The 13,298-nt window shown below is 42.3% G+C and overlaps 1 protein-coding gene across 7 annotated transcripts in view; it reads left to right on the top strand.

Moving 5' to 3' along the window:
• Positions 1 to 4,273: 4,273 nt before the first annotated feature.
• arhgap44a (Rho GTPase activating protein 44a) overlaps positions 4,274 to 13,298 on the top strand; it is a 36,774-nt gene continuing 27,749 nt past the window's right edge. For all 7 annotated transcript variants that reach the window (XM_033644828.2, XM_078161042.1, XM_033644826.2 and 4 more), the window contains exon 1: positions 4,274 to 4,572. In XM_033644828.2, coding sequence (XP_033500719.1) covers positions 4,520 to 4,572 — 53 coding nt within the window. In that variant the 5' untranslated portion in view covers positions 4,274 to 4,519. The remainder of the gene's footprint in view (positions 4,573 to 13,298) is intronic.

A 13,298-nucleotide genomic window follows, 5' to 3' on the forward strand; every position in this document is an offset into this window, starting at 1 on the left:
ACCAGGCTAGAGGGCATCGGTCCTGACTCAGGGCTGTAACCACTCTGTCCTGTTCAAAGCACAGACAGGAACATGTTGTGTTGTCATGGCTCCATCTCAAAGCCTCAAACAGTGTCCTAATTGCCTTGTATTCATTTTTACTCTTGCCATTAGAGACACAAGATAGTTGCACATTTCCGTACTAGTATACATAAATTCCCTCACCTCACGCTACTTTGAAAAATTCTACTTCATAGAAGCCTTCACCATGTGAAGAATGAACATGCTCTTTAATTTCATAGTTGTTGAAATAACTTTGATGGACTCAGCAGATAAGCATACACCAAGACAAGCATTTCATGTGGCATGTCATTTGTGTTTGACCATATTACACAGCAACAGATATCCTGCATGAACAGCCCAGTCATGATGCTGAAGCTTGTTCTTCATGCTGGCATGCTGACGGTGGTTTATAAGACAAAACTGCCCCCTACTGGACACTTCAAACCAGCACCGAATCAAAGTAATAACATCAGATGTCAGAACACTGACCCCAAATTATTACATGAAAGAGAAATGTAGGGGAAACTTGGTATAGTGGTAACATGTTTTGTCTCTGATTCTCTGTGTTGGAGCTCTAAAATATTGATACAAAGTTTCCTTATTTGTCTACTACACATTTTAATGTTTCCAACTTCTCTAACTGTACCACAGAATTAATTAACTGATGTCAAATACAAGGAGTTGCACTGTTAAAACCTGGCCCACTAACAGGGCAAGATGTAAATATAACAGAGAAGAATTAAAAATTACACAATTACAAAAAATACATATTAAAAAAGATTGATACATACACTAATAACCAATTCCTACTTAAAGGTCCAGTGCAAAGAATTTAGGGGGCTATATTGGCATAAATGGAACATAGTAATCCACTGATCATTATTATTATTATTATTATTATTATTATTATTATTATTATTATTATTTATTGCCATTTCTTGTATTTTTGTGCTTTCTGCATGCCTAGTTTTTAAGTTTTTAAGTTTTTAAGTTTTTAAATTTTGAAATTCTTAATCTGACTCTTTCCCCTTGACTGCTGTAACACTGAAATTTCTCAATTGTGGGATCAGTAAAGATGTATCTTGTCTTATCTTATCTCTTATCTTAGTGCAATAGGTATGTTTTCTTTAGTATATAATTACTTAAAAATATGAATCTTAGTGTATTCGTTACCTTAGATTGACCTGTTTATGTCTACATAAGAAGCAGGTCTTCTATTATGGAGATCGCCATGTTGCAGTGCCATTTTTCTACAGTAGCCCAAAATGAATAAATCAAACACCGGCTCTAGATAGGGCCTTTTGAGTGTACGTGTGTTTGTGTTTTTTAGCAAAAACATTTCAAGCCCCTCCAATATGAACAGAGGTGAAAAAACACTACGTTTTTAATGTGAAATTGCCTTATTTGGTGTTTTTACCGGTTTATATCACCCGGATCCGTTTGTTTTGTAGAGTAAGAGACCTCTGCAGATAATTCAGCTCCTGGTAAAAACCTCCTGAACATCAGGGGCTGTATTAACAAACATTCTGTTTAATAGGAGTGATTTAGGAAAGTTCTCAGAGCAGCTCTGTGCAAGGAAGGGACAGAAACTTTTACCTTAGTGAGGAGGTGTGGTTGACCCTGTTGCTAGGTATGACACATTCTTTAAACAGATGTGATTGGTTTTCACAGACACACCCTTTTGTGAGTCTGCAAGGTGTGGACACCCAGTGGAAATGAAATGAACTGCTGACTGTGAAAGTGTTGTCATTGTTAGTGTGATCACTCTGCTGATAGAAGGTTGAGACAGACCCAAGTCATCACTGCTGCACTGATGCATTTTCCAGTTTCCCAGATATCTTACTGTAGTGATCACTTTATTTCTGGTGTTATAGAAGTAGGTGGGAAATGTGCGTATCCCTACTGATTTCAACCACACATATTATTCCTGCATGATCTCATCTGTAGTATTTCATTAACTCAGTGTCATCCAGCGTTGGGAGAATATTTCTCTGACCTCTTTGTGTTTTCACCATTTCCTCCTCTGCTTAAGTAACTCTTAAGCCTCTTAAAAGTCCTCCTCCCTGCTCCTAAAAGTTTTCCACCTTAGGGGCTTTTTTTAAGGTCTAGAATACCCTTTGAATAACTCTTATCTTTACAAGGACCTAGTCTTAACTTTAAGGGGGAATTCTAAGAAAACAATTTTAAGAATTTTCTTAGAATTTCATCACTAGAAAATCTTTGTACCAGGAAGCTTTGTGAGTATGGCCCCTGGATCTTAACCTATCAGAGAAAAAAGGTGAACACACATTAGCAGGTGCTAGGCTAGCCGCCCGTCTCTGACATGCCAAACAGCGTCGGAAAAACACAGATTTATGACGTGAAACTGCTTCATTCAGTGTTTTTACTGGTTGAAATCACCTGGGGCCATATTCACAAAGCTTTCTAGTCACTAGTTGCTTCTGTGATGCAGGGATAATATGTACGATCAATCTCATGAGGGGTACGCACACATTTCACACCCAATGCAATCACACTGTAACACCAGAAATAAAATGATCACAACACTAAGATAATTCAAAAATTGGAAAAAATGTAACAGTGAAGCTGTGATGACTTGGTGATCACACTAACATTTTCACAGTCAGCAGTTCATTTCATTTCCACTGGGTGTCCACACCTTGCAGACTCACAAAAGGGTGTGTCTGTGACAACCAATCACATCTATCAAAAGAATGCATCATATCCAGGGTCAACCACACCTCCTCACTAAGGTAAAAGTTTCTGTCCCTTCCTTAGTAAGAGTCACTCAAAATATTTTTAGGCTAAGTCAGGAGCTCTGTGAGAGTCCTCTAAGAATGTTTGTGAATACGACCCCTGGTCCATTTTTCCACAGAGAAAGACACCACTGTGGATAATTCAAATTGTAACTGGGAAAAGTTTCAGCTTGTTGCATTCTGCAACCCTCATGACTAGATGCCACTAAATCCCTTTAAATCTTAAACACTGAACCTTAATGCCTAACTGGCTAACCTGTACCTGTCAGATACATAATACCTTAAGTAGAGTGAGTCCAAAATACAAGTTTTCTGCTTCAGTTAAATAAATAGGCATGGAGGATTTTGTGACTGCTGCGATGGCTCACACAGTGCAGCTGTGTTCACCCTCTTTCTCTAGGGTTTTGTGATGTCTTGCAGTATCTACTCAGTGGCAGAGAGATTATTATTTGGGGATAGACCCCAATGTCTGTCACTGCCTCACCTCATGTGCAAGCACACCCCTATCAGTTTTTCTCATCTGGCATGCTGAAAAAAAGGAGTAAAATAGAGAAAATGTGATAACTTGCCTCTTCTTTCATACCTGATATCAGTGTTTTGGCTATAAAATCTGCACACACATGCAAGATCAGGATGGAAGTGGTCACACATTCAATGCATTACATGAATCATAGGTCGTCCCTTATGGTGAAAGTGGTACTGCTACAACCATCCTGTCGTTCCAACTATTCCAAACATGTATTTATTATTATCAACAATCACATTATAATTGCAGCAACTTTAACTAAAGCATGCAAGAGTATATTTCATCTGTTTGTTAACTTTGAAATAAAGAATTAGTATCACTGTACCCTTTAGTTGCAATGGCACATATTAGACACTAGATGGAGATGTTAGCCAGGCTGAATCATAGCAAGGAAGGGCTCAGTGGACACTTGCTACCACCTTTGTGCACATGGTAATTTCCCCTCTATTCTATTTTATAATATAAAATTGTGAATAATATCTCATCAGTGTAATAACTTTTAAAAAATGGAAGAAGAAAACGAATGATGTCTTTGTAAATTTATAGATATTTGTTGTAATTTCTCTGAATTATGTTGCCTTTTTATTCTTTCTTTCTGTTTTTTTTTTTCTGTGTGTGTGTGTATGTGTGTAATTTTAACATTGCAACCCTCCAAATTCAGCCGTATTTGTGTTTCCCCATGCGCAGACTTTTTTTGAATTTCTTTGTAGCCGCTGGTTTAGGATTTGGGCAAGATTATACCGCAGCTAATTCCATTGTTGTAGTCAACATCTGAAATCTAGAATAATAAATGGGATTTAAACATAAACGCCTATTTAATCACGCCTCAAAGCCCTCTGGGAACCGGCGAGATTGGATTCTACATTGAGGATCAGCCATGATTTACTACATTTCCCACACTGCATTGCTGCGCAGCCGCTACTTGTCACTGCTGTCGCTCTCTGCCTGTGAGTGCCCGCGGTGAATTGCTCCAGCATCCCTGCGCAGGCAGTGGAGCAAATGTAGATGTTAAAAAAAATATCATTTGAAAATATGTAATCGTGGGATAAGTTCTCGGCGTCGGCAGCTTGCGATGAGGGACGGAGAACATGGCAGACTGGATTTTGTGTTGCGCCTCTGTGGAGCACGGACCGTTATATTGAGAGAAATAATGCGGAATATTTCCCCCTGTAGGTGTTAACGCAGAAAATACAAGATGAAGAAGCAATTCAATCGGATGCGACAGCTCGCCAACCAAACGGTGGGAAGGTAAGCAAACCCTTTCCGTGCGCTATTCTCGCCGGGCCAAGTCAAAGGGAAGAGAAACCCCCTGTATGGCCCCAATAGGATGCGTAGCCCATCCATGCAAGTATGATTTCCATTACATGGTATCAGGCTAAATATATGGACTAGACAATGGTCAGTGCAGTCGTACTTATTCTGCTGAACAAAAGAATGCCCCGTGTTCATGTTGGTGCTCCTATGCGTAATGTCCATTGGAAGAGGCTACCGCATAGGCAGCGTGTAGGCGCATTGCCCCAGTAACCTGCCCACGGAAATACATTAAATATAGACAGCATCACAGACTATCACGCAGAGTAGACCCCCTCTTTGAGGCAAGGTATCATCCCTGGAGTGTGAAGAACATGCATATGTGCAGTTATGGTGTGGTTAAATTTACCTCCTGTCACAGAACCTGTCAATAGGTGAACGTGATGCAGACGGATGCGGTGTGGGCTGCGACGTGAGGGAAAATGGAAAAAGGCGCAATGTTTTCATTACGCAGTAATGTCAGCTGTGAGGAGGGAAGCACCTCCTAGGCGTGGGTTATCAAGTCCGTGGATTCCTGAAGGTCGTGTTCCGCATTATGCAATTATCTGACAACACTTTTTGTCATGATAATGTCATAATAGCATCAGCATTGAAAAGAGAATGCTCAATGATGCCACAGTAGTTCATAAAAACTGAATGAGAGGTTAATGTGGGAGGATTTTCCATCCCTCTCCTCACAGACTTCCATGTCCTGTACTTGCCCTGCATCTGGGTGATTCTGAAATCCCTTCCCACCTTTAGAAATAGATGCTTTGTGACCTTTTTACACAGATCCCATGGGTTCATCACCCCCCCCCCACCCCCCCCCCCCCCCCCCCCCCCCCACACACACACACACCGTTGGCTCACCTCACAGGGAGGCAGAGCAGCTTGTGAAGCAGTGCCGGGCCAGAGGGTGTTCTCTGCTCAGTGTATGGTGGGGATTAGGACCAGGAGGTGTGGGTCATTATTATTACAAGGCTGTGTGAGTGACTGGCATGCACTCAGAAGGGAGGGGACACACCTTGCAGGCTCTGTTGGTGCTATCATTGTCAGTTAGTTCAGGCTGCTTTTTCAGGCTACAGGCTTTTTATAATCATTTCTGTGTGACTCATTAACGTGTGTGGATGGGATTCTGGATGTGTGTGTGGGCAGGTGGGCGGTGGGCCTTTATATGAGCAGAGAAGGCGCTGCTTCCTCTTGTGTGTTTGTGTGTTTGCACTTACGCAGCCTTATTTGAATGCGCTCCCCACATGTAGTGCATGCCGGTGCTGTTGTGAGTGTTATATTCCTCGCACACTGCTGTTTTCCAAAGCTGTCTGTCTAATAAGAGCAGGAACAGCTACCTGCTGAGGTGGCCTGCCTTTACCACAAAGCCATAATGAGTAACAGCATTCTCCCTGAGCAGTCCTGCCCCCCTGCTAATGGTACCTACTGTTCATACCCAGGACTACATCTCTCAAGCCCTCAGCTGAGCTTTGGATCAGGTCAAGAAGTAACACGTCTGACCCTCTGATGACCTTGGGCACTGTCAAACACTGATCATGTCATACAGGGAGAAATGGAAAGAAAGTGAAAGCAAAAGCTGTGCCATCTGTAGCGACCTCGCCAGCTAGGTTGTTATATGTCAGTGAATGAAGCAAGACCATACAAAACTTACTTTGGCCAAATCCCAACACACCCCTCGCCCCTATCATTAAGACATCATCCCTCTGTTTTGGACGTCCACATCTAGGGGTAGGGTGTCCCGATTCTTGTTGGGATAGAGGGGTAGGGCAAAGCGTTAGGGCTACAGGGCCCTCCAAATGAACGTTCTTTAGATGCAAAGTTCAAACCAAATGTTATGAAAAATCGGCAAGGTGGCTGCACAAGAAACAAAAGAAACCCACAAGGTGTTTTCTTCCTTAATAAAAATTGAAAAATGACAATAACCATCATATTATCTTAGTTTAATTTTCTAACAAGCATGAAATTGCTATTACGCTGATGTCCTGGTAACTAGCCAGCCAGCTAGTGTTACGTTGTCATTGCTGATTTGGGCATGACAGCCCCACATGTTTCCATATCCCCCCCGCCCTTTGATGGCATATGACGCATATGAAGTTAACTAAAGTCCATCAACTGCTGCGCTTGTTACCACCACTCGAATATTAGTGCAGACCAGCAGAGTAGGAGCATGGGCAGCTAACATTAGCATACAGAGCACCGCTAGTGACCTGTGCATGAAGCAGTGTTCTGTTTTATTTGATGTCTTACTTGGTTGATAGATAGCGTAAAACTTAAGTTGTGAACAAAGTGCAAGCGTCCTGACAACAGCAAAGAGTTGCCTGTAGCAACGCTCGTTGCGTCTGTTCACGCAAATGTAGGCATCGAGAACTTTCAGAGTCTTGAAGGGTTGTCCCTACTGTAACGGGTCCATGTCATTGGTTTAACAGCCCATTGGTTTGACATCCCATTAGTCCGACTGTCCGCGGTGCTGAACGGCTTGCGGCGGGCGTATGGTGCGCCGCGACCAGCTTGAGGCGGAGCAGGCTCACGGCTTATGTGTTTGTCACTTTCTTTTTCATTTTAACCCACACCATGATCTTTTCCTGACCCTAACCAAGTGGTTTTTGTGCCTAAACCTAACCAGACCTTAACCACAGGGCATCATGATGATTTCGGAATGGACTTCGGAACAATGAGTTTAATATGGTCGAACCAATGGGCTGTTCCCATTGTAACTCTGTTCCGAGGGGCGAGGTGGTACTTGAAAATTAGGGGTATGAGTAAAAATAAGAAATGGGATTGGGCCCAAGTCACTTCTTGGTCCTGATGTCTGTCCACTAATGCTAAAATTACACACAATCATGGTACCATAAGGTGCTCCAAATAAATCTGTCCAATAAAAGTGTTTTTATGGTTTTGCAGAGAAAATAACAATCTGGATGCTCCCTAAAGGTCTGCATGCTGTTCTTGTTTATTGCCATCTTGTTTTTCATGTATTTCAAGTCTTAGTCACCTTCTCCTCTATTGATAAAGGAGTTAAAGAGGTGTTGTGCTACGTTTTGAATATCTCTTTCCTACATTTGCACCCTAACTATGAAGGATGATAACATCCCTGGATAGTACCACCCGCAGAGCAGAAGTGTGTGAGTGTGCATATATTATGTAGCGACAGTGTGCTTGGATCCATGTGTCCTTGCACACACACCTTAGTGTGTTAAGGGGGATGGGGGGTCAGACAAATGTGTGTATGTGAGAATTAATGAGGCATCCTGATGTAAACATTCACACGCCGAAGACTCCCGTCATGCTGCAGTTCTACTTCTCTCCCTGTCTTGACTTTACACAACACTTGAGTTCCTTTTCTGCGATAGGGAGAATTTCATCATAATTTTAATGGTTGCTGAACACATCCCTGCTATGTTGACTGAAGTGGAGATGCTCTGGATTTAAGCTCTCGCTGTCTTTTCATTTTCTTTCCGCTGGTTTGCCATTTGAGCGGAATAACAAGGCTCCTCCAGCATAAGTGTTACCCTGCAAAGACAGGAATAAATTAGCAAATCAGGGAAAAGTCTGTTCATTAATGATTTCACTGATCCTAGATACACTCCATCTTGTACTCACTGAGGCTTCAGATGTACTATTCTGCTGACTCAAGCTTCGCCCATCTTCGGAGAGGAGCGGGGGTTACTCTTTTGGTTTGAGAGTTTGACCTTCGTGAACCTCGGCAGTCTCAGTGGAGCCGTTAATACCGCTGACCAGTCCTCAGTCCCTTCAAAACAACACAAAACCACAAGAAGACGACTATGGATTGGATATACTAGGAACTATTGGATATTGTATGACTTTGATCGCAAGAATCTGTGTGTGTGTGTGTGTGTGTTAGCAGGAGTGTGTCTTCATTAAGAGATAACAAGTAAGCTGTTAGACTTTTAATCCACTCACCTCCCTCTGGCATGTATTATCATGTCATTAATGACGAGTGTTTCTGCACTGGCAGTATTACCACGAGTCCTTTTTTATGTGTGTCTTATATGTGATGGAGATTGAAGGTCTTTTTCAGTGGGGGGTTGGCGATCAGGTGTGCTGTGTCAGCATCTCTCTGGATCTCTGAGGCTGCTGCTGCTGCTTGCCTGGGTGAGATCTATGTCATGTGATCATCAGCTTGACCAATCACCTCCGTGGAGCTAGACTTCTACTGGAGGATGTGCAGCCATGCATACTCTATAGCTGAAAGAAATGTGTTATGGCACAGTGGGAGAGACAACAGGGTGTCACAGTTCTGTAAAGTGCAAGAAATTATAGCCGCATTTGTGTTTGTGTTCACATTATTATGTTCTTGTTAACTTACTGTAAGCCATCAGATTTGAGAGTTCACCCTTAAGAGAAGTGTTCACTGTTTTGCAAACCCTCTGCATGATATTAAAAATCCATTTGCAGGTATTTGGGTTTGTTTTTAATATGCATTTTTTGGATGCCTTCACACATAGCAAACAAGCCAAGGAAAGATAGCTTTGGTCGAGCCAGCTCCCACCCTCCATTTCTCTTGACCTATTTCTCTATTCCCAACTCACTGCCCTATCTAGGTCTAGGACAGCTTGGTAACAGATTCCATGATACAAGTCTGTAAGTCTGTCAGTGAATTTCACACATGAAAGAAAGGTGACAACACAACGTGAATTAGCTTTTTATACTTGAAAAGGGCACCACTGTCTCTAGCCCTAACCTTCTGACAGATTGCCTCTCACCCCATCTTCGCACTCTGCATCACTCACCTGTGTGATGTTCACCAATACCATGAGTGTATGGTAATAGCATTCTTCCTGCTCATGCCTTTAGGGTAGGCTTTAGCTCACCACTCCACGATGCAATTACCAGAAAATGGCAGCCATTTGTGGGCTGGCGGATGAGTTGAAGATGCTTTCTCTCTCCCGCATTGTCTCACTCCTTCTCTCTTTCACTTTCATCTAACAAAGTGACGCAGTAGGTGAATGCGTTGGCAATGAGCTTGCATGCTGGACACTTGGAAAGGAAGACGGACAAAAGGCAGATATTTTTAGTGTGTGAATGTTTGTGTGTACAAGAGTGAGAAGCTTGCATGTAAATGTGTAGGCACTTTCAGTACTCCTTTACGCTACACTGACTCACTGGATGTTGACTGTAGCTGTGTCTCAGTTCAGGGGTTCCAGCCTTTGAGGAACACGGCCTTTGCGGTCGACGTCGGCCATTCCCTTTAAAGACCGCACCAGCCACACCAAACGGTCTCTGAAATGGGACGGTCTGGTCAGCGGAGGATTTCCTGGTTGCATCACCAACTGTTCTTGCCCTGAGCCGTTGACATTACTGTTACCTAGCAACCAGCTGCGCTTGACAAAAGAAGGAGTAAGCTAGTAAGATAGCCCTAAATCATGGACCCAGATATTGTTATAATATGTTTTGTTTTTATTTATTGATTCACCACTGGAGACACAGCCATTTGATATATTTCAGGCAGACGAAGGACCATTTTCAGATAAACTTATTAAATTAAGTTTGTTTAAGCCGTGTGCTATTAGTTAATAGTAATATTAACAACAGTTTACCTGTAGCTACAACTGTTAGTTAACTTAACTTAATATATAATCATCTCCAGTGCGCGTTGCATCGTGGGATAGGCTAAGCCACGAAGGACTCATCCATTGCATCCTCCAAATTCTGGGAAAGAAGGCTGCATTTCTCAGCCTCATTTGAAGGAGCCTTCGAAATGGGACGGCCTTGGTGGCACTGATGTGACGCACTCAGTCTTCAAATGCAGCCTTCAAAGGCTGCAGCCCCTAAATTGAGACACAGCTTGTGGGTATAAACTTGCCACTGTCCGGCTATTTAGGCCAGAATTCTCCTCTCTTTTTGCTATATGCGTGTTACAGGTTTCAGTATTTTGGGGCTTTGATGGAGATTTGGATTGTGCAATAAGGCATGTCTGTTTTGTTCTTTCCGTGAATTGTTGTTAAGATCTACAACAGATAAAACAACTTGTGAATGCACCTGGGAAAAGCCCAGACTCTGTCACACACACACAGGACTCCGTCACAGGATGCTCTGTGCCCTGATGTTGATCCATTTTTGACACATCTGTTACTGGTTTTTGTGGTGTTTTCCCTTGTGCAAAGTTAGCCATTTTAATGACAGTGTCCCACCAAAAAAAGGTCCCCCATGATACTATTTTGCAAGGGCACCATCGCTACATCCTGGGCTAAGCACCGCTGAAGACAGTTGTGATTGGTTAAAATAAATACAAACAAGCCAGTGCATTTTCCCACTGTAGCAGAATGATAATGAGTGCTTCCAGACCTTTCTACAGCGCTGACACAACACTAGAAAAAGGCCCGGCTGTGGGAGACTACCTTTATTCTAATGCTGACAGAAGGACTGAAAAGAGAATATTATGCATGACTCATTAATGTATCCCAGAACATATTAATCTTGTAAACAAGAGCTGTCTTTGCCTGTTTTAACATTCAGTGCATCATTTGCACATGTGCACCCCTTGGCAAGGATGCATGCGTGACTCTAAACGAGCATATGGTAGCTGACAGGTAGCATGAGATGTGGGAGGCAACCCTGTTGAATGCCAATGCAGCATCTCCTCCTCTCCTTTCTCTCCTCCTCCGCTACCTCGTTGCCTGGCGGATGAGGACAATGCTTTGGAGATGTCAGAGCGGGTGGCCTTCACGGGGCAGGTGATTCACTGCTCCTCTGGCTTCACTTTTGTATAGTTTCTGGCTGATCACGTTGTTTAATCTTGACTGGAAAGTACACTCTCAGCATATTGTTTATTACCTCAAGGCTCTTTCACTGCAAGAGTTTTGTGCAGTTTTGAGGCAGTAGTCATCTGCAATCAGAAATGAGTCATTACTTGTGTTCTAGGTTGTGTAACTTTATTGGAAAAAAAAGAGCTGTAATTGTATAGTGCCATTCAGTGGTAGTATCAGAGGTCCATGTTGATAACCTACCCATAACCCAAGCAGTGCCTCTCAGAGACAGCATACTACACGATAGAGATAGTGATAAAGAGCCTTTGTCAAAGGGCCATTTTGGCCATCAAAAGAGAGATGATGTAATATCGGACAGAAGCGCCATTTCATCCTTTCTATGTAGCTGAATGAAAAGACTAACCTCTTAAAGAGCCCCCTTTACTGGTGGTCGACTACAAACTGTATTATATTGGCACATATGGCACACAAACAGATTTGATTTTATATTTGTCCTTATTGACCTGCTGCATATTAAAAGTGGGTTCGATCACGGTCACTATGTGTCTGGGGTGTCAGGGTTGGCCCAGTCTGTTGCTCATGATCTCATCTGTAACAGGAAGTGACCTCGGGGCCTGACTGAGATGCAGCAAATTAATCGGATGTAGTTCAAGCTGCGAGGCATTCAGGAGCGAGACAGGATCTAAAGAGGACTTACACACTACACATAGATGCTGTAAGTTTTGCTTTGACAAATAACTTTTTAAGTGGTACAGTCAAAGTAACAAAATAGCACAATCCTCTGACTTCAAGAAACATTTTCATTAATCATCAATTTACATTTCTGTTTACTAGATTGAATTGTTTTTGCAATAAAATGTGGATTATGGAAGTAATTCACTCTGTAGTGTCGTAACCATATCTTTGTTCCTCATGAAGAGAAACAATTTTATCCATCTCAAAAGGACCATTATACAAAGTTAGTGCTGTAAGAATATCCAGAAAGCTTTATTGATTTTCTCACACAGTGCTCTGCTTATAAGTCGTAATTTATAGTGGTGTACAACCCAAGGCCGTAGCTACTGTAAAGTCACTTAGCAACTGCTTTATTCTGAGTAATACACAGTTGTAATTGTGTGTAGCTACAATAGAGTGGCATTGTTGTTAGAAATAACTAAGTTCTCCAAAGGAGACGGGCGACTCCCTATCAACATGCCCACTTCCTTCCATTCAGGAATGCCAATAGGTTCACAACAGGAAGCACTAATCCACTAATAACAATTTCCTGTTTTGTTTACTTCTTATTGCCTTCACTGGAGTTTATTATTTTTCTTAAAAAAATCTTTCTGTTTAATTATTACAGAAGATGATTTTCCATCTCTCATTTCTATACAGTTGAATAGGCCTAGTACAACATTTGCTTTGGTTGCCTGGAAACGCTCATTTGGTATTAGCTGTCTCATCACATTTGTTTGGCTTTGCGGTCCCACATGTTACATTTTCAAAAATGGCGGAGTATATTTTTCTACAGCTAACAAAGAATGATGGCTTCTGACAATGATGTCATTTACAGCCTGGGTGGCCATAAAGCACAACACGGATCTTTGTTGCTTTGTTCTTTTGTCTATTTGATGCTCTCTACTGGACATGTCAAATCATTTAGGTGCAATGTGTTTGTGCGCCGGCAGACGTCAAGTGTAAAAACACAGTTAAGTCACAGAGTGCGTCTTGTGGAGATTATTCACCATGAATAAAGTTATTAGAGATAACTCACTGCTTGTGTTTCCACTGAAACGTTGCTGAATGCTGCAGGCTCTCTCTCTGTCTCTCTCTCTCATTCACTCCCTCCCTGGACATGTGTGTTTTTTGTGTGTGTGTGTGTGTGTGTGTGTGTGTGCGTGGACTCTGCCCTTGTGTGCGTGTGTGCATACACTCCTCTCACAGTTATTCTTGCATACTTAACAGAAC

Source organism: Epinephelus lanceolatus, chromosome 18, assembly GCF_041903045.1.
Source record: "Epinephelus lanceolatus isolate andai-2023 chromosome 18, ASM4190304v1, whole genome shotgun sequence".
Taxonomy (NCBI): Eukaryota; Metazoa; Chordata; class Actinopteri; order Perciformes; family Serranidae; genus Epinephelus; species Epinephelus lanceolatus.